The sequence below is a fragment of the Cricetulus griseus genome (assembly GCF_003668045.3).
Source record: "Cricetulus griseus strain 17A/GY chromosome 1 unlocalized genomic scaffold, alternate assembly CriGri-PICRH-1.0 chr1_0, whole genome shotgun sequence".
NCBI classification, from domain to species: domain Eukaryota; kingdom Metazoa; phylum Chordata; class Mammalia; order Rodentia; family Cricetidae; genus Cricetulus; species Cricetulus griseus.
In genome coordinates, this window is record NW_023276806.1 from 248,614,360 (window position 1) to 248,642,253 (window position 27,894).

At 55.4% G+C, this 27,894-nt stretch overlaps 2 protein-coding genes across 7 annotated transcripts; one reads left to right on the plus strand and one right to left on the minus strand.

Annotated features, from left to right (window-relative positions):
- Positions 1-4,305: 4,305 nt before the first annotated feature.
- On the plus strand, positions 4,306-26,290 carry Upf1 (UPF1 RNA helicase and ATPase). 6 transcript variants are annotated; one of them, XM_027394677.2, is made up of 24 exons: positions 4,306-4,675; positions 11,725-11,864; positions 12,755-12,844; positions 14,111-14,278; positions 14,613-14,793; positions 15,607-15,768; positions 16,265-16,382; positions 16,522-16,620; positions 16,880-17,009; positions 17,107-17,266; positions 17,344-17,462; positions 17,791-17,955; positions 18,216-18,330; positions 18,850-18,993; positions 19,266-19,479; positions 21,917-22,034; positions 22,238-22,394; positions 23,137-23,279; positions 23,709-23,883; positions 23,986-24,067; positions 24,532-24,693; positions 24,778-24,995; positions 25,165-25,287; positions 25,405-26,290. In XM_027394677.2, the coding sequence occupies exons 1-23, from the start codon at positions 4,460-4,462 to the stop codon at positions 25,282-25,284; spliced, it is 3,396 nt and encodes a 1,131-aa protein (XP_027250478.1). In that variant the 5' UTR covers positions 4,306-4,459; the 3' UTR covers positions 25,285-25,287; positions 25,405-26,290. The 6 variants fall into 6 exon arrangements, with proteins under 6 accessions (XP_027250478.1, XP_027250479.1, XP_027250480.1 ...); XM_027394678.2 differs by having other exon boundaries at positions 16,883-17,009; XM_027394679.2 differs by having other exon boundaries at positions 16,901-17,009.
- Positions 26,232-27,891, minus strand: LOC113833389 (embryonic growth/differentiation factor 1-like). The gene is made up of 2 exons (XM_027394683.2): positions 27,554-27,891; positions 26,232-27,103 (listed from the first exon to the last, which is right to left on the minus strand). Exons 1-2 carry the CDS (start codon positions 27,858-27,860, stop codon positions 26,337-26,339), a joined length of 1,074 nt encoding a protein of 357 aa, XP_027250484.1. The 5' UTR covers positions 27,861-27,891; the 3' UTR covers positions 26,232-26,336.
- Between the last annotated feature and the right edge of the window lie 3 nt (positions 27,892-27,894).

Consider the following 27,894-nt stretch of genomic DNA (forward strand, 5'->3'; position numbering starts at 1 on the left):
CCTCACTGAGAAACACCACCAGCTAGAGAGTAAAGGAGAGTGGCAGAGCAGGACGCCCGATGCCCCTCTGCTGCAGGCTGACCTGGCACTCAGCCACATTCACAGCCGGTCATCCTTGGTGCGTGGACATGCAGGTTGTTTTCCCAGGCATAGCTTCCATCTCTGCCACCATGGCCGCCTCATTCATGGGCACCTTGGGCAATGATAGGGATGCCCGGGAGGCTGACTTTCTACAGGACAGGGCATGTTCTCCACTGGAATATCAAAATTACCCTGTGCTGGGCCAGTGAAATTGTTGCCAAGCCTGACAACCTGAGTTTGATCCCTGGGATCCACATGGTGGAAGGAGAGAGCTGACTCCTGCAAGTGGTTTTTGACCTCCATGAACTGCGCCAGGTGCTCCTCACCCCAACAATAAAAAGCAGTGTCATTTCAAACATGCCTCTCGTGCTGAAGTCCTCATCAGTGTGCATCTATGCGGGTCAGAACTTAGAGCCTCACTCCCTGGGGATCTGTCCACACTGCTCCCTCCCCCCCATTTCCTTTCACCAATTCCCGAATCCTGTTTCTTCCAATTTCCTGGCCCGCCATCCAAAGCCACAGGCATGGCCGGTGAGTCAGTGTGGAATTACAGGCCTGGTCTGAGCTCCCTCCAGAATGAGCACCAGGTGTGTGGGCAGTTCCGGCCAGCTGGGAGGCCCAGCCTCCAAAGGTGTTCTCCAGGGATGTCCCAGTGTCCCAGAGCATGGCTAGGGCTCCACAGCTGTCTGCTGGGATGGGGGTTGAGGGCTGCATTGGTGCAGAAACATCTAGAAAACAGGCCAATTCTTCTCTTCCTTTGTTATGGATCATGGAGACTCCCACGGGGCCATGTGAACTTCTGTGATGGTTGAGATAGCATGGCAGCCATGTAGGCCATGGACATTTCAGTCTTTGCTTGTTTGTTTTTGAGACAGCCATCCATGGCTGGCTTGGAGCTTGCTATTCAGAACAGGCTGACCTCAAACTCAAGAGATCTGCCTGCCTCTGCCTTGCCAGGGTTGGGATTAAAGGTGTGTGCCACCACCACCTCCCAGCCTATTTTTATGTTTAAAATGATGTTGTGCCTGACATGGCTGCTGGGATATGCCTGGAAAACCACTCTGTATTCCTAGCACTCCGCCATCTTTCCAGCTCTTAATTCCAGTGGTTCTCAACCTTCCTAATGCTGTGACCCCTTAATACAGTTCCTCATGTTGTGGTGACCCCAACCACAAAATTTTGTTGCTGCTTCATAATTTTTCTACTATTTTAAAATGTAATGTAAATATCTGATATGCAAGATATGTGACCCCTGTGGTCATGACCCACAGGTTGAGAACCACTGCCTCAATTCCATTTTGGGGGGGGGTTGAGACAAAGTTTTTTTTGTTTTGTTTTGTTTTTTTGAGACAGTGTTTCTCTATGTGGCTTTGGAGCCTATCCTGGCACTCGCTCTGGAGACCAGGCTGGCCTCAAACTCAGAGGATCCACCTGCCTCTGCCTCCCAAGTGCTGGGATTAAAGGTGTGTACCACCAACACCAGGCGAGACAAGGTTTTTCTGTGTAGTAACTGTAGCTGTCCTGGAACTTGCTCTGTAGCTGGTCTCAAACTCACAGAGATTTGCCTGCCTCTGCCTCCCCAGTGCTGAGATTAAAGGCGAATGCTGCCACCTCAATTCTATTTTATTTTCCAGCATTGAGAGGATAGCAGGAAGCATCCACAGTGTGGAAGATGATGGAATCCCTCACTGCCGTTCATGCAGCCCCAGAGCAAGAGGGCCTGCCCAGAGTACACAGAGCACTGGTTCTATCCTGAGAGAAGTGAAGAGCACTGGTTGCTCTTCCAGGGGACCTGAGCTTAGTTCTTGGCACCCACAGGAGGCTGACAAATGCCAGCTCCAGGGGATCTGAGTCCTTCTTTTGGCTTCTGCAGGCACTGCACTCATGTGCACAAACACACAGCTGTGTCATTAAAAGTAAAAATAAGGGTGGGTGGTGCTGCACACACCTTTAATCCTAGAAAATTAGGAGGCAGAAAGAAGCAGGCAGATCTCTGTGGGTTCAAGGCCATTCTGGTCTACATGGTGAGTTCTAGGACAGCCACGGCTACACAGAGAAACCTTGTCTCGAAAAACCAAAATAATAATTATAAAAAATAAACCTTAAATTAACAAGTAGGGCTTTTCCCATATAACAAAAAACAAGAAAATTGAAAAGCTCAGAGAAAATTTTGAAATCAGGTGATAGGTAGCTCAGCTATGTGTCAGGTATTCTGTGGCTGAGTTCAAATCCATAGAGAATCCAGAATCTTGGTGAGGGGATCCACCAAACCACTTCCCAAAAAAGAAAACTGAGGTCTGGATTTGGGTGGTTTAATATCATATCCTGTTGATTGACCCTGGATATAAATAGCCAAGGAGTTGGTGAGCTGACTCAGTGGGTAAAGGGGCTTGCCACCAAACCTGACTTCCATCCCCAGAAGAGAAGCAACTGCTGTAGGCTGTCCCCTGACCCACACATGTGCTATGCAGGTGCAAGTGTGCCCACACACAAATAAATATAGTAAGAATCAGAAAAACAAGCTGGGCATTGGTGGCACACGCCTTTAATCCCAGTACTTGGGAGGCAGAGGCAGGCGGATCTCTTTGAGTTCAAGGCCAGCCTGGTCTACAGACCAAGTTCCAGGACAGGCTCCAAAGCAATACAGAGAAACCCTGTCTCAAAAAAAAAAAAAATTAAACAAAGGGATGGATCAGAGGCTTCCTTGGGGATGGAGAGATGGCTCAGAGGTTAAGAGCACCGACTGCTCTTCCAGAGGTCCTGAGTTCAATTCCCAGCAACCACATGGTGGCTCACAACCATCTGTTGAGATCTGGTGCCCTTTTCTGGTGTGCAGATAAACATGGAAGCAGAATGTTGTATACATAATAAATGAATAAAATCTTAAAAAAAAGGGGGGTGGAAAAACAATTTAAAAAGCACGGAGAACCTTTTATTGGATAACAGCTACAGGCAGTGAGTGCCTTGTCCTTTGCTTGTCCTTTGGTGGAAGGCTACAATGACCAAAAGCTAATCCTATTTATTATTTTGTTTTAGCCAAGTCCTCATGTAGCTCAGGCTGGCCTCAAACTTGATCCTACTTCTTTGACAGAGTCCTGGGATAACAGGCCTGTCTGACCACATTTAGCATCTTTTTTTTAAAAAAAAACAAAACTTTTTTTTTTTTTTTTGAGACAGCTCTGGGTAGCCTGGAACTTACTGTGTAGACCAGGCTGGCCTCAGAATCACAGAGATCCTTCTACCCCTGCCTCCTTAGTGCTTGTATTAACGAAGTGTGTCATCACACCCGGCTAGCCCCGGGGCTGGGAGGTCCAGATGGTTTCGTGTGCCCTTGCCTCACCCCTCTGTGCTCAGGCTTCCTGCACTGAGAGTGGGAGCAAGCATGGGGAGGAGTGTCTGTGGATGTACATCACTCGGTAGCCTTTGCCTGGCGCGCACAAAGCCCTGGGTGCTGTGGCCAACGCTGCAATACCCAGCGGTGGTGTACGTGTGTCATCCCGGCACCAGGGGCTCTGAGGCAGGAACTGACCAGAGTTCCAGATCAGCCTGGGTTACAGTATGAGACCCTCTTATCAGAGACAGAACAGGTTGGAGAGATGGCTCAGGCGAACGAGTGCATACCGCCCCTGCTGTGACTTGGTCTCAAGACAAAAGAAAGCGGCGGTTATCTTCGCAGGCTTCAGGAGCGCCAGGAGAAGCAGCCGTTTATCCAATGGATGAACCCCGAGGATGGCCACCAGTCAAGGCACAGACGGTAACCAGGACTCAAGGAGTGCAGGTACCCGGTCCCCGACCGACAGCCTGAGGAGCGCTCACACTGCACGGAACCAGCTTCCAGCCCGGAGACGCCGCGGCCGGGAGGTCGCAGCCGCGCATGCGCATCACCAAGCAGCGGTTGGGGCGGGGCCAAGTTCGCGAGCCCTTGTCCTTAAGGCGGTTGAAGTCCCGCCCACACGCGCAGGCGCACGGCGAGTTCCGTCCTCCCGCTCAGCTTCCAGTGCCCGGGCGCGGTTGGCTGCTTTCCGGGAGGAGCGCGCGCGACTGCGCCGGCGTCGGGCTCGCGCACGCGCACCTGTGCCGGCGTCGGGCTCGCGCACGCGCACCGCGCGGCGGCGGCGGCGGCGGCAGCGGCGGGCGGCGGCGGCGGTTCCTGTCCAGGGCGCTGAGAGCAGCGGTGGGCTTTGAGGCGAACGGCGACGCCGAGGGGCGCGGCGGCGGCGGCGACTCAGCGCTCGGAGCCGGCGGCTGGGCTCTGCTCTGGGAAGCCGCCCGGCTCGCGGGGCGGCGGCGGCGGCTCCGGGTTACGGCCTAGGCCTAGGCGAAGCCTCGGGCTCGAGTGCAGCGAGACGCCGGCGGAGGGCGCGGCCCGGGCGGCAGGATGAGCGTGGAGGCGTACGGCCCCAGCTCGCAGACGCTCACCTTCTTGGACACTGAGGAGGCCGAGCTACTCGGCGCCGACACCCAGGGTTCCGAGTTCGAGTTCACCGACTTCACCCTTCCCAGCCAGACGCAGACGCCCCCCGGCGGCCCCGGCGGCGCGGGAGGTCCGGGCGGAGCGGGCGCAGGCGGCGCGGCCGGCCAGCTCGACGCGCAAGTGAGCGGAGCGGCGCATGGCGGCGCCGGAAGCCGGGCGGGCGGGCGGGCGCGGGAGTTGCGGCGCCAGGTCTCAGTTAACCAGCCCTGGGCCCCTGTGAACCTGCCCCAAGTCCAGTTAACAAGCCCCGGGTGTCTGCTTCCTACCCTGGCTCCTTAAAGTCGCTGTTAACTGGCCCTAAATACCCACCCTGAATTCCTGTTTAACTGCCCCAGGTACGCGCCCCCTACCTTGAGTCGCTGTAACCTGCCCTAGATCTCTGCTACGTTACCCTGGTTCCTATTTACTTGCTCCTTCTCTGCTTGCACCCTCGGCTACCTGCCCTATCTAGCTATCCCTGGTCTCGTCTGCGGCCACAGTTACTGCCACCTGCTGTAGTTTTTTTGCTGCTCTGGCCCAGCTACCTGCCATCTCTTCTGATTCCCTACCTCTTGTCTCAGCTACTTGCTACCTGCACCTAGTCTCTCCCACCTTCCCTGTTTCCTCCACCCATCCAGGCTGGGCAGTGACCTGCATAAATGTCCCTCGTCCTGTAGCACAGGATTTGCTCTGGCTCAAACCTCAAGCCAAAACTGCCCTTAACTCCCCCTTTGGGTGTGTCTATGGTAACCTACCCTGGGTGTCTCTCAGGCTTGAGATGACTTTTTCCGAAGTTGCTATCCTTTGGGCCCAAAGTGCCCTCCTGGGTCATCTCTTTAGCCAGTCCAGCCACCCTATCCCACCCTCTTGCCATTTCCACCCACCACCCCTCCAGCCAGGCCAGTTGAGTTCAAATTTGGGGTCCCTGGAGCAGAGCAGAGCCGAGCCAGGGTTTTGACGTCTCTGGTGGGAGTAGCACACTTGGTTGGGGTGCCTGGAGAGGCGGTTGCTGGTTTGTTTTTACTCTTGGGTTTGCCTGTTGCTGAAACCAGTGTTATGTAACTCCTAGGCTCTGCTTGGAAAAGTTGGGTTTGAGTTTTGCTACTCAGAAGCATTGACAGCGGTTATCACATGGGTGACTGCCTCTGGGAGGAACTTTTGTTTTGAATGTCAGGCAGCATAGGCATTGCAGCTTGGGTGGGGACTGGCCACCACCTCTCAGGTGGCTCTCGCCCTATGGCTGGATTGGTGTTGGGCACCTCTGGCCTTTGTTTTCCTGTATTCTCAGGGAGGAGCTGCAGGCTGGAGCCACAGGTGTCTCTGTGCTTGGGGCCTGGCAGGCACCACCATTCCCATGTTGATCTCAGACCTTGTTGTTGGGGGAGGACCTTTGAGCTAGCTGGCTGAGTCATGCTTGTGGGTAGACCACCCACTTGGGCTCATTTTCACCCTAATAGAAGGAGAGGGTTGACTCAGCCCCACAGCCACATGGGAACAGGTGTGTGTTGTTCCTAGCTGTTTACCTTTGGTGTAGGGAGGTGGGGAGAGAGCAGGGGAGAGGCAGCCTCTGAAGGCTAGGCCTCCCTTTAGTTCCCCCTCTGGGTAGACCTTCTTTCCTTTTGGCCTCATCTACCTGGAGAGGGGAGAGACCTGTGGGGTCACCCACCTTGCAGCAGGCTGCGATGGTGCAGCTGGGAAGACCAATGTGGCAGGGAGTGCTTCATGTCAAGGACTTCAGTGCTCATTGAAGTGCAGCAGCAGACTTGTGCGTGTGTTCACATGGATGTGCCCTGCTCCACCAGTTGAAATCGTAGATTCAGCCATGAGCTTCCTTTCCGCCCACCTGTGGCCTCTCTTAATATCAGATCCGAGTCTGGGAAGGGAGGGAGTGCCTTCCATCCTGTCTTAGGAGGACTTGCATCTGTGGGCAGAAAGTAAACAGAATTGGAGAGTGGAGAAAGTCCTCCCTTGCAGAACCAGTGGCCTCAGCCACCAGAAACATTGATTTTTTTTTTTTCCTTACTCATCTTTAAAGGTGGATGTGTCCACCTTTGGTCAGGGGCTCCTAGGAGGCTGGCCCCCTCCCAGTAGGTTGAGCTTTTCCTGTTGGCCTAGTAGTAGTCTTCCCCAGCTTTATTGACTCAGGGTTGTGGAGCTGCACTCACCCCCCAAAGCTGGCAGAGCACTGAACATCTTGTCATCCTGAGTCCCTGTCCCCCCCTCACCCCCCAGCCTCTCTTTGGCCATCCTATTCTTGTGGCCTCTGTAGATGGCTTGGTGTGATTGTCCTGTGTCTGTCATTTTTGTGGCTCATTCCTTTAGAGTACAGACAGAACTCGTGGCCCTGTCTATGCTGGGCAGACATTGATTGGTTGTTCACCGGCTCTGTGCCTAGCTCTTCACTTGCTGTCATGACCTCAGAGGGATCCATGTGCTGGCATGTATTGTGTCCTTTTTGCCACTGAGTGGCTGCACAATCCCTACTAACTTTCTGCTTTGGGTTAGCACCTGTGGGGGAGAGTTCTAGGGGAAGAAACTTGTTCTGAAGTCCTGTGTCCCCACTGCTTGAGGGCTGCAGGGCATCACCTGAGACTCTGATATGCCCTGAGGCTCTCACTGTGCTCCTGTCTAGGACTGGCATCCTTGCACCTCAGGTGTTCCTCTGTGCCCTACATGACCTCTTGGCAGCCTGTGATCTGGCTTCTACCCTCAACCCCACAGCACCTTTCTTTCCTCCTTCGTGCAGGACTGGTAAGGGAGGGAGGGCATGGCTAGCTGCTTGTGGTGCGCACACAGCACGATGAGGACGGTGGTTATCAGGGCTATCTGAGCGCTTGTGGGGGCACTGGCCTCTAAGTTGGGTGAGAGCATGGCCTGGAGGTAGCAGGGGCTATGGACTCTGATCTACCCCTAGGCAGAAGAGGTTAGTTAAGTGGAGGACTAGCAGAAGGTAGCATAGGGTAAAGCAGGGGTTGCCATGGCGGTGCTGTGTGCATGCCTCTGGACATGTGGGAGTGGCCTGTGAGTGACCAGGGCACTGGCGCCCTCTCCTTGGGGAGGAGCTGCTGAGTAACCCTACTCCTCTGGTCTAGTGAGAGAAGAGACCCCTATTTTGCCTAGGTGTCCATTGGTGGTCGGTGTCCCACGGTGTTAAGTTTGGTGGTCACTGAGGTGGGACAGGCTGCTCCAGCTCCGTACAACCTTGTCCTGGGTGGGGAGCTTGCCTGCAGCCATGCTGCTTTCACAGGACTCAAGGGTGTTTCCCCGTGGAAGTGTGGCTCCCCATGGGGGTGTGGCTCCCCATGCTTGCCAGGATGGATTCTTTCTGGCTTTGGTGGCCCTGCCTGTGTAGCTGGCTCCTGGCCATGTACCCTCAGGTCATTTGCACTTGCCACTTTCTGCTGCTTGCGTGGTCCCATCCTTGTGTGCCTGTGAGGGACAGGTGAGCTCGTGCCACACGGAATGGAAAAGGAGGGCTTCGTGCTGAGCTGGAATCAGTGAGGTCAGAATGGCTATGACTCAGCTTTGGTCCAGACTAAGGTTAAGGAAGTTCAGAGCCACACAGGTCAGAAGCAGCTTCAGCTGGAGCTTGATCCAGGCACTAACTAAGCCCTGTTCTTCTGAGGCTGGAAAGGCCAGCTGAAGGGATGTGGCTGTTCTGTAGGTTTGGGGGAGGGTTATCCCAGGCTGTGAAGCTCCCACTCATCTCCTGCTTAGGACCTGGGAGAACAAGAGATGACTCACTTTACATCCTAGCGTTTGTGTTTTGGAGGGCAGACATGGATTTGGCTAAGACTCTTGGGGCCTCCTGGAGGGCAGGCTCTCTTCAGGGGTGGGGATCCTGCAAAGAGCAGGCCAAACAGTGGCCCTGAGGCTAGATATGGATTCAAGGTTGCCTTGGCAGGTGCAGTACACCTTAAGGCATTTAGCCAGCTTAGCTGAGGCTGAGGGCAGTGCATGCCAACCAAGGTCCTGGGGTGCCAGCCAGCAGACAAGTCCTACAGTACCCCTCAAGTCTGAGGTCATAGTACCACTTTCTACGAGTTTCTTCTGGAAACAGGGTTCCCTTTCTGTACTGTTCTGTCCCAAGGTCTTAGTTCTGTGTGTCTTATAGGAATCATAGCCAGGTAGGTGACCTTGGGAGGTTTAATTCACTTGACAGCCTTTTTTTTTTTTTTTTTGAGACAGGGTTTCTCTGTGTAGCTTTGGAGCCTATCCTGGCACTTGCTCTGGAGATCGAACTGGCCTGGAACTCGCAGAGATCCGCTGGGATTAAAGGCGTGTGCCACCAACGCCCGGCAATTTTATTTATTTAGTGTGTATACAATCTTCTGCCTGCATGTCAGCAGAGAGCATCAGATCTCATTCAGTGTGGTTGTGAGCCCCCATGTGGTTGCTGGGAATTGAACTCAGGACCTCTGGAAGAGCAGTCAGTGCTCTTAAGCACTGAGCCATCTCTCCAGCCTCTTACTTGACAGCTTTAGGGTGGGCCTAAGTGTTGTATTAGACAAGACTTTTTCCTGGGGCGGGACCTGAGACACCCAGCCCTCGTCCCTTGAGTTGGCTGGGGAACCTGCAGCGTGCCTCTTAGTCTGGTGAGGTGGAAATGTGCTCTGGACCTCCTCGTGGGGTGAGGGCTTACAGCCCTGTGCTGGCCCTTACTGCATCACCTGCTGCGGGCTCTGACCCTGCTCTGTGCCAGGTGCTGTCCCTTGCTCTTAGCTCATTCTGTTACCATCTGGGACCATCTGAGAGTGTGAGATGCTTGCCCTCAACAGTGACTGACTGTGAAGAGTGGCCAGTCCATTGCCAGGCCATGCAGGGAGTCTGGGGTCTTCTTTCCAGCTTGGCTTTGAGGGGTGCCAGAGAGTCTTCCTTGTGTTGCCTTTCTGGGTGACCAGGGATTCCCATCCTTAGCATGCATGAGGGACATAGACACAGAGATGTTAGGACCTTGGTGCCTGGTGGTGTCCCACACCCGCCTGGCTCCACATGCAATAAAGATACTTCCCTCTCTCCTTTTTTTAAATTTTACTCTTTAATTTTTTGAGACAGGATCTCACTGTGGCACCCTGGCTAGCCTAGGACTCTCTGTATATCAGACTGGCCTTGGACTCTCTGTAGACCTGGCTGACCTTGGCCTTGAAGAGATCTGCTTCTCTGCCTCCTATACCACCACTGTTGGAGAGTTGTTTCTTGACCTGAACCTGTAGCTGTCATGCAGATCAGCAGTGTGTGTACCCAGCTAAAGTCTTGGGACTCCGTCCCATCACTATTGGAACAAATAAGAACGGCCTCCTAGTGGTTCTTCTCCAGAAGTTAATTGAGAGCTTCTGTAACAAACTGGGTGGGGACATTCTAGGCTTTGTGGAATAAGAAGCTGAGTGGGGAGTAGAGAGATGGCTCTGTGATTGAGAGCACTGACTGGTCTTGCACAGGACCCAGGTTCAATTCCTAGCATGCACAGAGACATACATGCAGGCAAAACACCAATGCAAAAGAAGAAAAAAAAATTAAAAAGAAGAAAAGGAAGCTGAGTCAGGTCAACTGAGACACTACCCTCCTTCCCAGCCCTTGTGGTACAGCCCAGCTTCTGTCTACAGTGGGGGCCACCTGTCAAAAAAACAGGCCAGGCATCACCCTAGGAGTCCATCTCAGCCCCGTTTACATGGCTAGAGGACATTGTCCATGGCAGAAATGGGATATTGGAGCCCTTGCGCCTGTGGGGGGAATGGAAGGTGGTGTGGCCTGGGAGAGTTAGTGGCTTCTCAGAGCAGCAGGTGTGATGGTGTGTGGGCAGGAGACTTGAGACCTGCCCATGGACCCTGTAGTAGCCACAGTCACAGTAGTCATGATAGCCCCCAGCCCTGCTTCATTTCTTCAGGCCTGTGAGGACCACAGCACCCAGGACCAGACTCTTTTAGAGCTCAGGTCCCAGGCAGGCTCTGCGCTCTTCTGTGTGTCAACCCATGGAGCCCACAAAGTACTGAGGTGCAGCCCCTGCCAAAAGAGTGTGAGCAAATCTGTTGCCTGCCTGCACTTGAGGTGTGTGGCTGGCCTCCTGGAAGGTGATGTGGCACTGAGTCACTGCTCTTCAGCTTTGCTAATGCCTGCATCTCAGAGGCAGGCGACAAATTCATATGAGGTTCTGTCTAGCCAGGCTGGGTTTTGAGCAAGGTGAGGGTCCTAAGCTGCTGACCCACAGGACAAGGCTCAGGGAGTGAGCCAGTCAGGTTCTGTAATAGTCCCACTTACAGGTGCTCCCTAGTATCCTTGCACACATAATGCACACATAGTTCATAATGGCTCTGGCTCTAGAGAACAGAATGCTCAGTGGCCATTGAGGGACAGGCGTGGGACAGGGTGAGAAATAATGCCACTGACATGCTCACTTAAAAGCATTCTCTATCTAGCACAGCCCGGAACCTGTAGTAGTCCTCCTGCCTCCATACTGGGCTTGCTCTGTGTTTTTTGTCACAGTTTTAAAGGGATTCTTGGTAATAATATAATTTTGTTGTCCAGAAATTGGGGCCAGGGCTGGAGAGAGCACTGGCAGAGCCCCTGCCTGGCACATCCACAAATGAGCTGGGAGGTGGCTGGCGGTGGGGACCTAGTGCTGAACCACACCACTGATGGTTGGTTGATCCGGAGGTGTCTGTCTCTCTAGTCTGAGTCCTGGTGCTGGGGCCTGGGGGCTTTGCTACTTCTGGTCCCCTGGAGACAGCTGTCTGCCTGGCCATTTAGCGGGGAAGAGGCCAATGCTCTGGGTCGAGGTTCCTGGAGTGATGATGGAATCATGCCCCCGCAGGCCAGCCAAAGCAGCGTGGTCTCGGCAGTGGAATTTGAGTGCAGACATGTGTGTTGTGACTTTGAGGCCCTCCCTGTCTGTATCTCTCACCATAAGGCACCACCTGGGCACGGAAGCCTGGCTTCTGCCTCATCCTGCAGCACCTCCATGGTAGTTTGACTCAGGCTTCTGCCTTTGTGGTACACAGCTATTCCTAGGGTGTGTGTGATGGGTTTGGAGCAGTTGTCTTGCTCCTGTGCACCTCAGCTGGGGGATAGTTTCTCTTGGCTGCTTAGTTGTGATCTCCATAGCCAGGTGGGGTCAGACTGAGTGGGACACCAAACTGTCAGCCAGCTCTAGTATCCTTGGATGCCTGCCTTAGTGTCACTGTGTTCTGCTATAGGTTGGACCTGAGGGCATCTTGCAGAATGGGGCTGTGGATGACAGTGTGGCCAAGACCAGCCAACTGCTGGCTGAGCTGAACTTTGAGGAAGATGAAGAAGACACGTACTACACTAAGGACCTCCCAGTCCACGCCTGCAGGTAGACCAAGTGGGGGCTCCAGAGTCCCTGTTGCTTGCTAGGACCCTGGGCTTATGCAGTTCTGGTGGGTTCCCCGGCATCAGCCCCTACTCCTTGGTTGTTAGGACCTAGAGAGGAGCCACAGCCACTTACCCAGGGATCCTGAAGAGCCACTCTGAAAGGTGGAGCAAGGAGAGTTTGTGGGCTGTGTTCTGACCAACTACAGTTCTCAGCTCCATCAGTCACAAAGGGATGGAGGTTTAAAGAGTTGGAATGTCCTTGATGCTTATACCCAGCTCAGCTACTGCCCCCGCTCCCCCTGCCCCCCATCCCCAAGGCCAGAGCTGGTGCCTTCATTGGAGCTTCTGCAGCCACCTGCTGCCCTGTGCAGGCGAATTTGGCCTCCCCTCCACAGACCTTCCTTTCTCATGGCTCTCCTGATTGACAGCCGCTTTCCAGAGCCACAGGCAGGCAGAGCTGGACGTCCAGGTCCTCCCTGCTGCCATGTTAGACTAGGAGCCAATGACAGCACGTTGTGGTTTGACGTCTCCTGCCCCAACCTGTCCAGTGCCCAGTATAACTATGGAGAACCAGTGATGAGGGTGTAATGTACCTCAATGCCATCAGCCTCTGCGCTGGGCCTGGAAGTTCTCTGGGCTCACAGTGCCCTCTGCTGAAGTCAGGTGCTTCCTGACCACAGCTTTGCTACACCTACAGGCTGAGGGGAGGGGCCAGGACTGCCTGGCCTGTGCTACATTGCCCTCACCCTGCTGTGTTAGTGGAGGTGACTTTTTTGCTTGACTTGCTGGGGTTGAGTTTATGTTTAATGGAAACCAGAAGCTGTGTAAGAGGAAGGACTTATCCCAGAGGCTGCGGGCCAGCACTGACTGCTGTGGTTTGAACTTTTCCAGTTACTGCGGAATCCATGACCCTGCGTGCGTGGTTTACTGCAATACCAGCAAAAAATGGTTCTGCAATGGTCGAGGAAATACTTCTGGCAGGTAGCTAACAGCTGTGCGTGTGTGTTTAACCAGTGAGGCTTAGGCTGCTGTGAGTGAGTGTGGGATGAGATGGCTAGTGAACCTGGGCTCCCCTCTGACTGGTGCAACATGAAACAGATGGTGTTGTGTAAACGCCTCGGCGTGTTTGCCCTTGATTGATTCTCTGGCTCACTCATTATGCCAGGAGTTTGGTTTAGTTTTATTCTCAGTCTGCCTGTCTCTCGTGAGATGAGGCTGGCACGGCCTGCCTGTCCTTGTTCCTGGGAGGCTGTGGGCATCCATTTGGCCCACCTCACTTGATTGTCTCTGGAGCGAATGGTTCCAGATCCCAAGTCATTAGGAAGAATTAGAATCATCACCATCCCTGTGTGTCCCTACTGAGCCCCATTCCGTGTTTGTTGGTGTTCCATGCCAGTTGCCTGTGCCCCATTGCCAGCAGAGGTCTGTTTCTCAGATCATTGTTTAGAAAGAGTGCCAAAGAAGCTGGTAGGCACCAGGTCTGCAGACAGGTCAGCAACAGTGAGGCAGGGACCAACACATCCTGTTCTCAGAAGCCTTTCGATAGTGTAAGTGTTGCTCTGCTGGCATGAGCTCCTGTGCAGAAAAAGCAATAAACTAAAGCTCACAGGAGGCAGGAGGACTGTCCTGGATTGGGGCAGGGGAAATTGGTCACTTGAAGCAAGGCATCCAGTGACCACTGTTTAGGAGTCATGCGTGCAAAGCCAAGAGTGGCTGGATGGCCAACAGAGGACTCTGGTGAAGGTTGTCGTGGGGTCATGCAAGACTAGTGTCCCCTGTGACAGTCAGGAAGAGCTGGAAGAGCCTATGGGCCCTCAGGGATGAGGTGGCCACCTTTGAGGTAGGCCATGTCCTCCTATATGGCAGCATGGGAGGGATGGGAGCTGCAGTCCTTAGAATAATCCCTTGCCGCAGAGACCAAGAGGTGACCTGCAGGTAGGCCCAGGAAAAAGGGGCCTTCTGACAGGAGCCATACTGTGCCCACCCAGCTGTTTGAGGTATTAGGAACCTGAACCAGGGCTGAAGAAAATGGGAATGGAGGAAACCACAGGGATTATGTGAGCCAGTGCGTGGTTTCCTGCAGGCAGATGGGGTTGGGCAGGGCTGTGGCTCCCAGGTGTGCAGGCATGAGGTCCTGTATGTGCTAACGGACCATGAGCAGTACCTAGAGCATTCCATGGGGCCACAGAGCTGGAAGTGGTGAAAAGCAGCGTGGGGTGTTAACTGCCAATGGTTTCCTGGTCCCAGCCACATTGTAAATCACCTGGTGAGGGCTAAATGCAAGGAGGTGACGCTTCACAAGGATGGGCCACTGGGCGAGACGGTGCTGGAGTGCTACAACTGCGGCTGCCGCAACGTCTTCCTGCTAGGCTTCATCCCTGCCAAGGCCGACTCGGTGGTGGTGTTGCTGTGCAGGTGAGCTTCCTGCAGCAGGGTGGAGTGGGGCGGGGCAGGGACTGTTGGGACCCAAGAGGGCGCTTCTGTGTGTACTCTGGTCAAATTCAAAACGAAGTCTGGCTTGGTGTAGTGGTGCCAGCTTTTAATCCCAGCACTGGGGAGGCAGAGACAGGAGGACCTGTGAGTTCAAGGCCAGCCTGGTCTACATAGAGAGTCCAGGACAGCCAGAGCTACATAGTGAGCCCCTGTCTCTTAAAAAAAAAAAAAAAAAAAAGGAAGCAAGCAAGTCTGCTGTGAGCTGGGGCCTCCTGGGCCCAGTCCCAACCTGTTCTCCTGCCCCACACCTGCACAGGCAGCCCTGTGCCAGCCAGAGCAGCCTGAAGGACATCAACTGGGACAGCTCCCAGTGGCAGCCCCTGATCCAGGACCGGTGCTTCCTGTCATGGCTGGTCAAGATTCCCTCAGAGCAGGAACAGCTACGGGCACGGCAGATCACTGCCCAGCAGATCAACAAGCTGGAGGAGCTTTGGAAGGTGAGCCATCCAGAGATGCTTTCCCAAGTCTGCAGAGACAAAAGCACACAGCCTGCCTGGCATAGACCTTTGGGACATGGGGAGGAAGGGCATGACCTGAGGGAGCTCTTCGGGAACTGAGTGGTCTTTCTGTACTAGCTGAAGGGGACAGAACAGATGGTGTGAGTGGTTGGTTTTAGGTTGTCATGAAATTTCTGCTCCAGAGAGCACCTGTCCCTGTCTCAGAGGACGAGTCAGGGCTTCAGGTATCAGGTGTGGGGCTCTGGCCCTGCCTTCCCCAGGCTCTGCTAGGGCTAGCTTCAGGCTCTGATCTTGTTCACATCGTGTTAGGGATGGCATTCGAGTGTCCTTTGACCAGGAATCCCAAGTATTATGTGACAAAAATGTTGTAAGCTTTGTCCAGCTTAGTCTCTTTGTACCTGAGTGGGCAGGTTCCACTTTGGTGTACCCAGATTGTGTCCTGTCTCCCACAGTGGGGCTCATTGAGGGCAGTAGGTCCCAGGGGAGGCATTTGGGTACAAGATATAGAGGAGATGGACCTGGCTCACTGGGAGAAGTCCAGGACTCTTAAGAGCCCTTAGTTGTGGGCCTGAGTATTGTGCTGGGCCCTGGGGTTGCTCTTTCCAAGTTTCCTGGGTCAGTGCTGCTGGACATGCCCCCAACCATCAGGACAGTAGGTTTGGAGGACAGGTTCACAGCACAGCAGCCACAAGGGTTTGTGCCAAGAGGCCATGCAAGCCTTGGGTTCCTTCCAAGCTCTGCTCACTGGCTATGGATTAAGCCAGGCAAGCACAGCACTGTTCTCTGCCATAGGAAAACCCTTCAGCCACCCTGGAGGACCTGGAGAAACCAGGTGTGGATGAGGAGCCTCAGCATGTGCTCTTGCGGTACGAGGATGCTTACCAGTACCAGAACATCTTTGGGCCCCTGGTCAAGCTAGAGGCTGACTACGACAAGAAGCTGAAGGAGTCACAGGTGACGTGGGGCCAAATGTGGGCCGGGTCTCTAACAAAGCATCTCCTGAGGGTTGGGGGCTCTTCTAGGGCTTAAACCTGAATGGAACCAGGCACGCAAACAGCATCAGGCCAGGGCTGTGGGCATTTTGGAAGAAGGCCTAATCTTGCTTTTAAATCCAGAGAGAACCCCTTGTGTCTACAGCTCCAAGAACGTTTGTGGGAGGTGGACCCCATGCCACTGGTCCCCAAGCACCTTCTCTCCCCACAGAGCCTGGTGTGCGGGGTCCCCTGAGGCTCTGCAAAGCCTGCTGCTGGGTCTGGCTTAGACAGTGGGCAGGTGCTGGGGTGCCGTTGCTTCTTTCCCAGATGTTGGAGTTCCTGGCTATGGGTGCTGTGCATCGCACCCCAAAGGCTGTACAGTATAGGCATGGCCTTCTTAGAGGCCCTGGCTTGTGGGGAGCCGGGCCTGTGAGTGGGTGGTATGCTAACCAGGCCCCTGTTTCTCATATGTTCAGACTCAAGATAACATCACGGTCAGGTGGGACCTGGGCCTTAACAAGAAGAGAATCGCCTTCTTCACTTTGCCCAAGACTGACTCTGGTAATGAGGATTTAGTCATAATTTGGTTAAGAGGTGATTTTAAGTTTTAAAATATTTGTGACCATAGTAGCATAAAATTCCTAGTCCCCTGTACCATGTCCTTATGTGAACTCTGAATGGTGGAGGCCACGGCCCTCTGGAAAGTGCTAACTCTGCTGCTCCTTCCTGCAAGATATGCGGCTCATGCAGGGTGATGAGATCTGTCTACGATACAAAGGAGACCTAGCGCCCCTGTGGAAGGGGATTGGCCATGTCATCAAGGTCCCTGATAGTATCCTTTGACACATTATCTGGGAGGATGGGTGCCATAACAAGACCCCTGGCTGTCCCCTCTGGGGACATAGACACTGTGGCACCCACCATATATTCCTTGGCTAGAAGCTGGCCCACCCCATGCTCTGCGCGCTTGCTTGCATTCGCATCTTTGTAGCAGTCTGGGGTCAGACTTCAGCAGTCCCCTTGGATGGAGTGTCACTCAGGAGGACCAGAAGCCAGTGGCCCTGTAGAGGGTAGTGGCTTTGAACAGGAAGCAGACTTAACTCAGCGGCCAGATTACGGTGATGAGATTGCTATTGAGCTCCGAAGCAGCGTGGGTGCACCCGTGGAGGTGACCCACAACTTCCAGGTGGATTTTGTGTGGAAGTCGACCTCTTTTGATAGGTTCGTCTGCCTGTGCCCCAGGGTGCTAGGGCCATGGGTACCCCTCCACCTCCAGTGGCTGTAGCCCACATGGGTCCTACGTTGGCTCTCTTTACAGGATGCAGAGTGCATTGAAGACCTTCGCTGTGGATGAGACCTCTGTGTCAGGTTACATCTACCACAAGCTGCTGGGCCACGAGGTGGAGGATGTGGTCATCAAGTGCCAGCTGCCAAAGCGCTTCACGGCTCAGGGGCTCCCCGACCTCAACCACTCTCAGGTGCCACTGGGAGCCTAGAGGCAGAGCCTATGGGGGGCTGTGGTTGTCACGGCTCTGCTGATGCAGCACCCTTGCAGGTGTACGCTGTGAAGACCGTGTTACAGAGACCGCTTAGTCTCATCCAAGGCCCTCCAGGCACAGGCAAGACCGTGACATCTGCCACTATTGTCTACCACCTTGCTCGGCAGGGCAATGGGTAGGTGCTCAACAGCAGCAGCCTTGTGGGTGGGAGGTGTCAGTGTCTTGTGTGGCCTAGTGGGTTGTTTCCGCCCGCCAGGGCACAGAGAAAACACATGCAGTGTAACAGAACAGGTGCCTTGTGTGTCCCATAACCCACCAGCTTGCCTTATGTGAATGAGCAGATGCGGGCAGCATTCAGCTGGTGGTGACTGGGTAGGGCAGGGGAAAGTTTACTTGTTCTGCCTTGGCATGGCTGTGCCTGCTAGACTCAGGGCTGTGCAGCTCTGCTGTGGGCCTTGGCTAAGCCTCCCTGGGCGATGCTGACAGTGCACTCCACTCTGTAGGCCTGTGCTGGTATGTGCCCCAAGTAATATCGCTGTGGACCAGCTCACAGAGAAGATCCACCAGACAGGACTGAAGGTTGTACGCCTCTGTGCCAAGAGCCGAGAGGCCATTGACTCCCCCGTGTCCTTCTTGGCTCTGCACAACCAGATCAGGAACATGGACAGGTGAGCGTCTGCAGCTGGGGCTAGGAACATGGTCAGGTGAGCGTCTGCAGCTGGGGCTAGGAACATGGACAGGTGAGCATCTGCAGCTGGGGCTAGGAACATGGACAGGTGAGTGAGTGTCTGCAGCTGGGGTTAGGAACATGGTTAGGTGAGCGTCTGCAGCTGGGGTTAGGAACATGGTCAGGTGAGCGTCTGCAGCTGGGGCCTTGGTGCAGGCTGCACCCTGCCACTGGCGCTGAGTCCTACCACCTATTCTGTAGCATGCCTGAGCTTCAGAAGCTGCAGCAGCTGAAGGATGAGACGGGCGAACTGTCGTCCGCAGATGAGAAGCGGTACCGGGCACTCAAACGCACAGCCGAGAGAGAGCTGCTCATGGTAAGCCTAGGAGCTTTGGGTGCTGTCTTCTGTAGGCAGAGGGGCTCGAGTGACTTGTCCGAGTCAGGATCTGGGGTGCACTTGGAGGCCCCTAGTCTCCACATCTGTTCCCACAGTCAGGGACACACAGCTGCCACTTCTGTCAGCCTCCCAGTTGTAACAAACCAGGCTACCAACTGGAGTCTCCACCAGCTTGGTACTGTCCTGGAAACTGTTGGCAGACTCAGAGCTGTGTCTGTGCTGTGGAGTGTGCCAGTGTGCCCAAGAGGACTGTACCACCTTGAATGGTCATGCTCATGGTAGTCTGTGGTGCTGATGCTTGGGTGGCAGAAAGGGAGTGACTTGTTTAGTTGTTGGGGCGCTGAGTCTGGAAAGCCAACAGGCAAGACCCCGTCAGAAAAGAACGTGTACACACACAATTGCTGAGTAGGTGTAGAGCAGGGCACTACAGGTCCCATCGTAAGCCAGCTGCCATGGTGAGGTAGAATGTATGTGCCCTGATGCCTGTGCCTTCCCCAGAACGCAGATGTCATCTGCTGCACCTGTGTGGGTGCTGGTGACCCGAGGCTAGCCAAGATGCAGTTCCGTTCCATCCTCATTGATGAAAGCACCCAGGCCACTGAGCCTGAGTGCATGGTGCCTGTGGTCCTTGGGGCCAAGCAGGTGAGTACCTGCCACAAGTGGCCCCTGATGCCCTGTCCTGTAGTAGTGCTGGGTGACACTGCAAGAGGTCTTTGAAGGGGACTGAGTCTTGTGCTCCGCTACTGCTACCTCTTGGTGTGCAAGCACAGTACACACTGAGCAGTTTTCTCCCCACCCAGTGGCACTCACATTCTTGTTTTTGGATGGTGGAGGTGAACCTGTCCCTTGTGGTGGGAAGGACGCTTAAGCTGCCTGGAGCCTGAGGTGTTGACTTGAGGGATTTCTTGCCACAGCTGATCCTTGTGGGTGACCACTGTCAGCTGGGCCCCGTGGTGATGTGCAAGAAGGCAGCCAAGGCCGGACTGTCGCAGTCGCTCTTTGAGCGCCTGGTGGTGCTGGGCATCCGGCCCATTCGCCTGCAGGTGCAGTACCGCATGCACCCCGCGCTCAGCGCCTTCCCGTCCAACATCTTCTACGAGGGCTCATTGCAGAATGGCGTCACTGCAGGTAACAGTTGGACCATGGCCTTTCGGCCTCTCCCTAAGGCCTTGATGGTGCTGCTCACACAGCACCTTGGGCACAGTGTTGCTGGACCAGTGCTCTGGAGTATGTGATGGCTCAACAGTGACCATACAGAGCTGGTCTGTAAATGGGTTCCCTGCCTGGGAGTTCTCTCTTCCACAATGGCCAGGACATGCACTAGTTCTAACCCTGTGGCTGTTGCTTCGTGCTGGTGGTAAGCTAATTGCGACACAGAGGCCCTGGGCAATCCCAGGCTGTGGTATCCCACCCTGACAATGGCTTCACCGCCATTTCCTTTGTGGTGGTGGCTGACTGAAGTGACACCATGTTACATACTAAGGTGCTCAGAAGAGGTCATGGTTTATTTTGGTAAAGTCAGTATGATGAGACCTGGCAGGTGGCAAGACCCTCGGGGTCATCACAGCACTCGTGACAGGAAAGTGAGCAGTGTGAGCCTGTCTCCCGAGGTCAGCAGCTGCTGGCCTGTCACCTGCAGCGATATAAGGTTCTATGAACAGAATTGAGAATACTGAGCCAGGTGTTGGTGGTGCTCGCCTTTAATCCCAGCACTAGGGAGGCAGAGGCAGTCGGATCTCTTGAGTTGGAGACCAGCCTGGTCTACAGAGCGAGTGCCAGGACAGGCTCCAAAGCTACACAGAGAAACCTTGTCTCGAAAAACCCAAGAGAGAGAGAGAGAGAGAACACACTGGGGTCACCTGGAGTGTGTTTCTGGTCCCTCCCTGATACTGTCCATGATGGTGACCCATTCAGGGTCTTTGCAGGGTCCTGGGGGCCTGGGCAGTGGACAGAGTAGCCTATGTCTTGATGTGGTATCAGATGAGCCATAGTTACCATAAAGGCTTAGACATAGTCATCCCCATGCCCCAGGATGCTTGTGAGTGAAAGCTAACTTCTCTCTCGCGCTCTCTCTCTCTCTCTCTGTTTTTTTGTTTGTTTGTTTGTTTGTTTTGCTTTGCTTTGCTTTGCTTTCTGTTTTGCTTTGCTTTGCTTTGCTTTCGAGACAGGGTTTCTCTGTGGTTTTGGAGCCTGTCCTGGCACTCGTTCTTGTAGACCAGGGTGGTCTTGAACTCACTCTGCCTCCTGAGTGCTGGGATTAAAGGCATGCGCCACCAGCGCCCAGTGGAAGCTAACTTTTCTCATAGCTCAGACCTGTCACAGGAGGCTAATGCAGAAACCAACCTGGGCGCAGTTGTCCTCCAGGAAGTATGAAAGTGAAGTGGAAGGATTTGGCCACAAGGAAGACAAGGCTGTCGTTGTTTTTGCAGCATAGTTATTTTTCATAAAAATGTATAACATGGTGGCTCACAGCTTTAGACCCAGCACTTGGGAAGCAGACAGAGGCAGGATCTGTGAGGTCAAGGCCAGCCAGGGCTCTGTAGTCTCCTTTTCTTTTTTTGTTTTAAAGATTTATTTATTTATTATGTGTAGTGTTCTGTCTGCATGTATCCCTGCAGGCCAGAAGAGGGCACCAAATCTCATTACAGATGGTCATGAGCTACCAGGTGGTTGCTGGGAACTGAATTCAGGACCTTTGGAAGAGCAGTCAGTGCTCTTAACCACTGAGCCATCTCTCCAGCCCCCATGAGAACCTGTCTGAGGCACACACAGAGCTTCAGCACGGGTTCATTTCTCAGTGGGTCAGTGTGGATTTGAATGCCTGTGTTTGTTGAGCTCAGACAGGCAAGGAACTACTCTGCTGGCCAGGCTGGACCTGCTCTGGTCTGTATGACTGTTCCCTGGGTGGTCCCTGTTCTTTCTCTGTTGTTTGTGCCACTCAAGTGTCACAGTTGAAATCCTGGCTCAGGACAGACCCTGCCTGGTGGACACCAGAGCTCCAGTGGTACCATGGCCTGCCCCCTCTAGGCTGCATGTGACTCTGTGGGTGTCTGTCCTGCCCCATACACCACTGACAAGTTCAAAGGACCATGCTGTGCTTCCTGGCACACAGGGACTAGGGTAAGGTGCCTTCCAGTGCCAGTTCCTTCACCAGGGATAGGCTGTGATGTGTGTGACCCTTGGGAGAAAGCTCCCTGTGAGGGGTTAACTGCTGTCAGTAGACTGAGCGTCTAGGGTGTGAGGGTCCGCACAGTGAGAAGTCTGAAGAAACCTGGAATGGTGGTAGCAGAGCGGGAAGGAGTGACAGGCGTTGGTCTGATGACGGGCGGCTCCCTAAGATGCAGTAGTGCAGCTTCCAGGGGGACTGAGAATGTCTTGTGTTCCCTAGTGATGCCTTAAACAGTGTTGGTGTGACCCCTTGGCTGCCCTGTTCTCTCCCAGGCCTGTCTGGCTCAGGAGCCCTGGAGGTAGTGCCACTGGGATAGTGACATTGCTGCTCCCGGTCGGTGTGTGCACTTGGAGCCCCTGGGACTTCTCAGTAACGCTTCTGTCTTCCCTGACACAGCGGATCGTGTCAAGAAGGGCTTTGATTTCCAGTGGCCACAACCTGACAAGCCCATGTTCTTCTACGTGACACAGGGCCAGGAGGAGATCGCCAGCTCGGGCACGTCCTACCTCAACAGGTATGCAGCTGTGGCCTGTGCATGGAGCCGCCACAGCGTCTCACTCCCTGATAGCGCTGCCTGTCACAGCATGTGAGGGGCGTCAGTAAAGGGCAGGGGTGAGAGACTCTTGTGTGGCCTCCAATGCCCCCTTGGTTGCTGGAGATCTGTCAGGCTGGGGACAGGCTATGGTGAGCCTGTCACTGACAGCCAGATGTTCTCAGGACCGAGGCAGCCAATGTGGAGAAGATAACTACAAAGCTGCTGAAGGCAGGTGCCAAGCCGGACCAGATTGGCATCATCACACCCTACGAGGGCCAGCGCTCCTACCTGGTGCAATATATGCAGTTCAGCGGCTCCCTGCACACCAAGCTCTACCAGGTACTCCCTGGGTCAAGGCTTAGTGCAGCCTTCCCGATGACTGGAGTGTACTCCATGGGACCCACATAGAAGGGGACTGCTGCAAGTCCTCTATTGTCACATGCATGCTGTGGGCTGTATGCAAGGGCACACAGCAGAGAATACATTTTAAAATGTGTCTTGAAGTGTTGAGAGAGCACATGACTGCACATTGCCAGCCTCGTGTACAAAGCTGCCTGGTATGCTGTGGGTCAGAGCTTTTGGCCACAGTAAGTGCATCAGAGTAGCTTCCAGACTGCTGGAGGTTTTACAAAGTAAAACCTTGGGTGACACATTTCTTTAATGTCAGCACTCTGGTGTCACAAGCAGGTGGGTCTTAGTGAATTTGAAGTCAGCCTGGTCTATGAGCGTTAGGATAGCCAGGACTCCACAGTAAGACTGTCTCAAAAAGAGAGCATTGCAGGGTTAAACGGGCAGGACAGCTGGTGCCACCTCGGGGACATGGTACTTGTCCCTAAGCACATTGTCCTAGGCATGTGACAGATGCTGAGCTCTGGTAGTTTTGAGTTGGGTTGTACCGTGGCCAATGTTTGGCACCATGCAGCCCCCGCAGTCTCTGCCTCTCCATGATGGGCCTGTGGTGTCTCCATCACTGCAGACCTGTATTGTCCAGCTGTACCGTACTTAGTGATGCAGCTCCTGCCAGTGCAGCTGAAGGAAGAGGCAGGGAGGGCTGTGGCTAATGGGACATATTCTCCTTCAGGAAGTGGAGATTGCCAGTGTGGACGCCTTCCAGGGACGGGAGAAGGACTTCATCATCCTGTCCTGCGTGCGCGCCAATGAGCACCAGGGCATCGGGTTCCTGAACGACCCCCGTCGTCTCAATGTGGCCCTCACCAGAGCAAGGTAGGCAGCTGCGCATTGTCACCTTCCTTCCACCCACCCCAACAGCAACAAGAAGCCCCTCCCTTCGCCCCATTCTTCCCGTGTCTGTTCTGGAAGTGCACTCAGGCTTGACGTGTCCTTGTGTCTTTGGCACCCCTGTCCAAGAGCTGGTCGTTATGGCATTACTGGTTCAGGAGCACAGGCACAACTCCATGACCCTAACAGACACGAGGGCGCTGCTGCCTGCTCCACAGCCAGCCAGGCAGACATCTGAGATGGCCTTCCTACTCTGCTTGGTTCAGGGTTGATTTTGCTTGCTCCTTTTTTTAAGGTGCCACCTCAAGTGTTGACCAGTGTTGTTTGGTTCTTGGCACCCAGCTCTTGACATTCAGGGTACTAAGCTTAGTGGATGTGGCCGTGAGCTCTCTCAGTGTGTCGGTTGCCCTGCAGGTATGGCGTGATCATTGTGGGTAACCCAAAGGCGCTGTCAAAGCAGCCGCTGTGGAACCACCTGCTGAGCTACTACAAGGAGCAGAAGGCACTGGTGGAGGGGCCGCTCAACAACCTGCGTGAGAGCCTCATGCAGTTCAGCAAGCCTCGAAAGCTCGTCAACACCGTCAACCCGGTGGGCCAACGGGCTGGCCCCGCCCGGGACCGGGAAAGCTGGGAGCTCTTAGCCCCTGCTGCTGTTGACTGACACATTCCTCGCTCTTGTGCCACCCTGCAGGGGGCCCGCTTCATGACTACAGCCATGTATGATGCCCGAGAGGCCATCATCCCTGGATCTGTCTATGACCGCAGCAGCCAGGGTAAGTCTTCCTGGTAACCGCAGTATGTTTGACTTTCCCATGTCCCAGTCTGGATCTGTCACACACACACACACACACCCAGTGGCCTCCCAGGCTGGCCTTTGCCTCCATCTGGAGCTTGCCCAGTGAGTCTTTGTGGGTTCTCCAACCAAGCCCTTGGACCCTTTCTAGGCTCCCAGGCTTTTAACCTATGCTCTGGGTTTGTACTGGCACCTCGGAGGCAAGCCTGTGTCCACCTCCACCAAGCTGGCCTCTGCATTTTGGAAGCTTCTGAGTTGCCTAGAAAGCTCCAACGTGGCCAGAGCTTCACCTACCCTTCTGTGTCAATTCCTTACGCTCTACTAGCACCCTGCATGGGAGACGCACTCCATCTCTTGCTTGTCTCCTTAGCTGGCTGGCCCAGCAGCTAGTTCACTGCAGCATTGTCTTCTGGGACCCTGCATCTGACTCCAGGTGTCTTGCAGGCCGGCCATCAAACATGTACTTCCAGACCCACGACCAGATTGGCATGATCAGCGCAGGTCCCAGCCATGTGGCTGCCATGAACATCCCCATTCCCTTCAACTTGGTCATGCCTCCCATGCCGCCGCCTGGATACTTTGGACAGGCCAATGGGCCAGCTGCTGGTGAGTGGCTGTATCATCACCATGCTGAGTCCTCATCTTGATAGGCTTAGGTAGAGCTTGCTGTCTTTCACTGCTGTCTTTCAGGCCGGGGTACCCCAAAAAGCAAGACTGGCCGTGGAGGACGCCAGAAGAACCGCTTCGGGCTTCCTGGGCCCAGCCAGACCACCCTTCCCAACAGCCAGGCCAGCCAGGATGTGGCCTCACAGCCCTTTTCCCAGGGCGCCCTCACACAGGGCTATGTGTCCATGAGCCAACCCTCCCAGATGAGCCAGCCCGGCCTCTCCCAGCCAGAACTGTCCCAGGTGGGCCCTCATCAGCATACTGGCAGAGGGGTGGGGGAATGGGGCACCTTCCTGAAGGGCGAGTCACCCGCCACTAAGGCTGTATTCTTACCATATTCCAGGGTCTCACTCCTGGGTGGGTGTGGGCTGGTGGGTGTCCTGCCTTGCTCACTCTTGCTTTGCCTTTCAGGACAGCTACCTCGGTGATGAGTTTAAATCACAGATTGATGTGGCACTCTCCCAAGACTCCACATACCAGGGGGAGCGGGCATACCAGCATGGCGGGGTCACCGGGCTGTCCCAGTACTAGAAGGCAAGTGTCCTAGTAGGCCCAGCTATCTGCCTACACACTAGTGTAGACAGATACGGGGTGTGGGCAGGTTCTGCCTCCACTTGGCCCTGATGCCTCTCACCCTGTCCCTGATCACAGGTGGCGGCGGAACAGCTAAGCTATGTGGCTTAGTCTATCAGCATCTTATTCTGGGTAATAAAAAATAAAAATAAATGGATACCTGTTTTCCACTGCTAAAACTGAAGCACCACTGTGTGAGCAGCCGAGGAGAGGAGAGGAGAGGAGAGAGGAGCGAGAGCGAGCTGAGAGCGGCCAGGGAGGACGACGGAGAGGAGCGGAGCGCCGAGGAGCGGGCGCCCCCTGCGGGCGGTGAGAGGAGAGAGGCCCGCACCGCTGCGAGGCCGGCCCGGCGCCGTGCCCGCCAGAGGGAGAGGCCTCGCCAGGACCGGCCCGCTGTTCTTTTTCTTTGTTTCTCGTGATTGAGGGGCTACGTTTTAGCAGGACGAACTAAGCGTTTCTGTGCCCGAGCGGGCGGCCAGGAGCGTCATCGCGCACGTCCCAGCGCTAAGGGGTTTCATTTAAAGAAAACACGGTGTTTGGGGTTGGGGGGAGGGGTGTTTTGTTTTGTTTTCAGAGATTCTTTCAAAGGAGTATGGGAAGTACTTTGATCAGTTTGTCTCTAAGACCTTAGTGGTGGACCTGGGAGATACAAGAAGCTTCCAGAGAGGCAACGCAGAGAAGCCTGAGCCCCGCAGCCTGGGATCACCGTCTGCACCATGGCCAGAGGATTTGTTTTGAGTTTGAGCTTCAGAAGCTGCAGGCGAACTCCTGAGCGTGACCAATGCGTGTTGGCCCGCGGGGTCTTCCCATCGTGGGTGGAGGCCTGATTGCTGGGCGCTCTGCCCCAACCTCCCGCAGTGGCCCCCGACCCCTACCCAGGCACACCTGCGTCAACGCAATGGAACTTAATTTTTGGTCAAATTTGTTTTAAGCTTTTTGTCACCAATAAAACATGAACAAATGGTCCTTGCTTTCGCGTGGGGCTGTCCCTATGAGGGTGTCCCGGGTGGTCAGCGGCAGCCACATTCATCCACCACCATGTCTTCGTAGTGCCGCAGCACCACATTATCACTGTTGTCGAAGAAGAGCACAGAGATGGGCGACAGGCGCGCAGGCACGCAGCAGGGCAGGCCTGCGCCTGGAGTGGGGGCGGCCGCGTGCATGAGTGTGCGCAGCACGGCGTGGTTGAGCGCGGGCGGCCCGCCGGGCTCGGGCAGCGTGCACGCTCCCTGGCAGAAGTTGGCCAGGAAGCCGCGCGGTGCGATCACCCAGCGGTGCCAGCCCACCTCACGGAAGCTCACGTGCAACCGTCGCGTGCGACACGCGCCCCCGGGACCGGCGCCCATCCCGGGCTCTGTGTGGCGCCTTGGCCGCGGCGGGGGGCACAGGCGCGGGTCTAGTGTCACCAGCAGCAGGGAGGCCTCTGCCAGGCGCACGTGGGCATTGGCGGCTCCACAGTCCAGCGATAGCGCCAGGCGTAGGGTGCGCGGCACCGACACGTTGGCAGCCACCGCGGGCCCCAGTAGATCGGCGCGTAGTGGCAGCCCGGGTGGTACAGGGACGCGCAGCAGCTCAGGCCTGGGACTCGTGGCCTCGGTTGACAGCGCCACGCTGAGCTCCCACCTGTGCGTGTCCTGGTTCTCAGCCTCCAGCCGTAACTCCAGACGTGCACGTGTCGGGCGCTCCGCAGGTTCCACACCCGACAGGTCGAAGGTGACGGTCCACGTGGGGCACAGCCCCGAGGTCCTGGTGGTCTCTGGGGGCCTGGGGAACAGACCTGGAAGGGCGAGAAGAGTGTGGCCATGGCGTGGCGACCCGGCAAACGGGCTGGGCTGCGACGAGGAGGGAGGGAAGCAGGGAAGCAGGCGCGTCTGTCTGCCGTCTGTCTGTCTGTCTGTAGCGCACTGCGGACGGTGGTGGGGGCAGGGCGCCCAGGCAAGGAAGACCCTGGGGCGCCTGCACACGCTTGGAGACCGGCAGACGCAGAGGGGCCAGCCTGCACCTGGGGCCCCGGGAAGTGACCTGAAGGAAGGGTATCAAAGGGTGTGACATGGTGGGGGGGGGGAGGCAGGGCTGGGGTTGGGGCCTGGTCTTGGGAAGCCCCGGGCCTGTGTCCTTGCGTTCAGAGGACTAAGAAAGCAGGGCCCCAGCTTGCCAGCAGGCTGGACTGACGCGCGGGGGACCCTCGGCCCCAGGGGCCCCTGTCTCACCACAAACACCCACTCACCGCTGGCCGGGATGTGGCGCACGATGTTTCCGGCAACCCCCAGTTCCTCCACGTGGCACGGTCGCAGAGGGTACCCTGCTCTGGCTGCCTGGGGGTGGCGGGGGTGGCGGCGGCGGAACAGGCGCCACATGACAGGAGGCACAGGCCGGAGCGTGGGGACGCCCCGGGGCTCCTCGTGCAGCCTGAGAGCCTGGAGCAGGGCGGTGGTGGGGACCGAGGGTGCTGGTTCGAGGGCCAGGAGCGTTGAGGGCAGCAGGAGCAGGAGCAGAAAGAGGTGGCCGCCAGAGCGGCGGTGGACAGGGAGCATTTTCCTCCCAGACAGTGTCCGAGAGAGTCAGCGG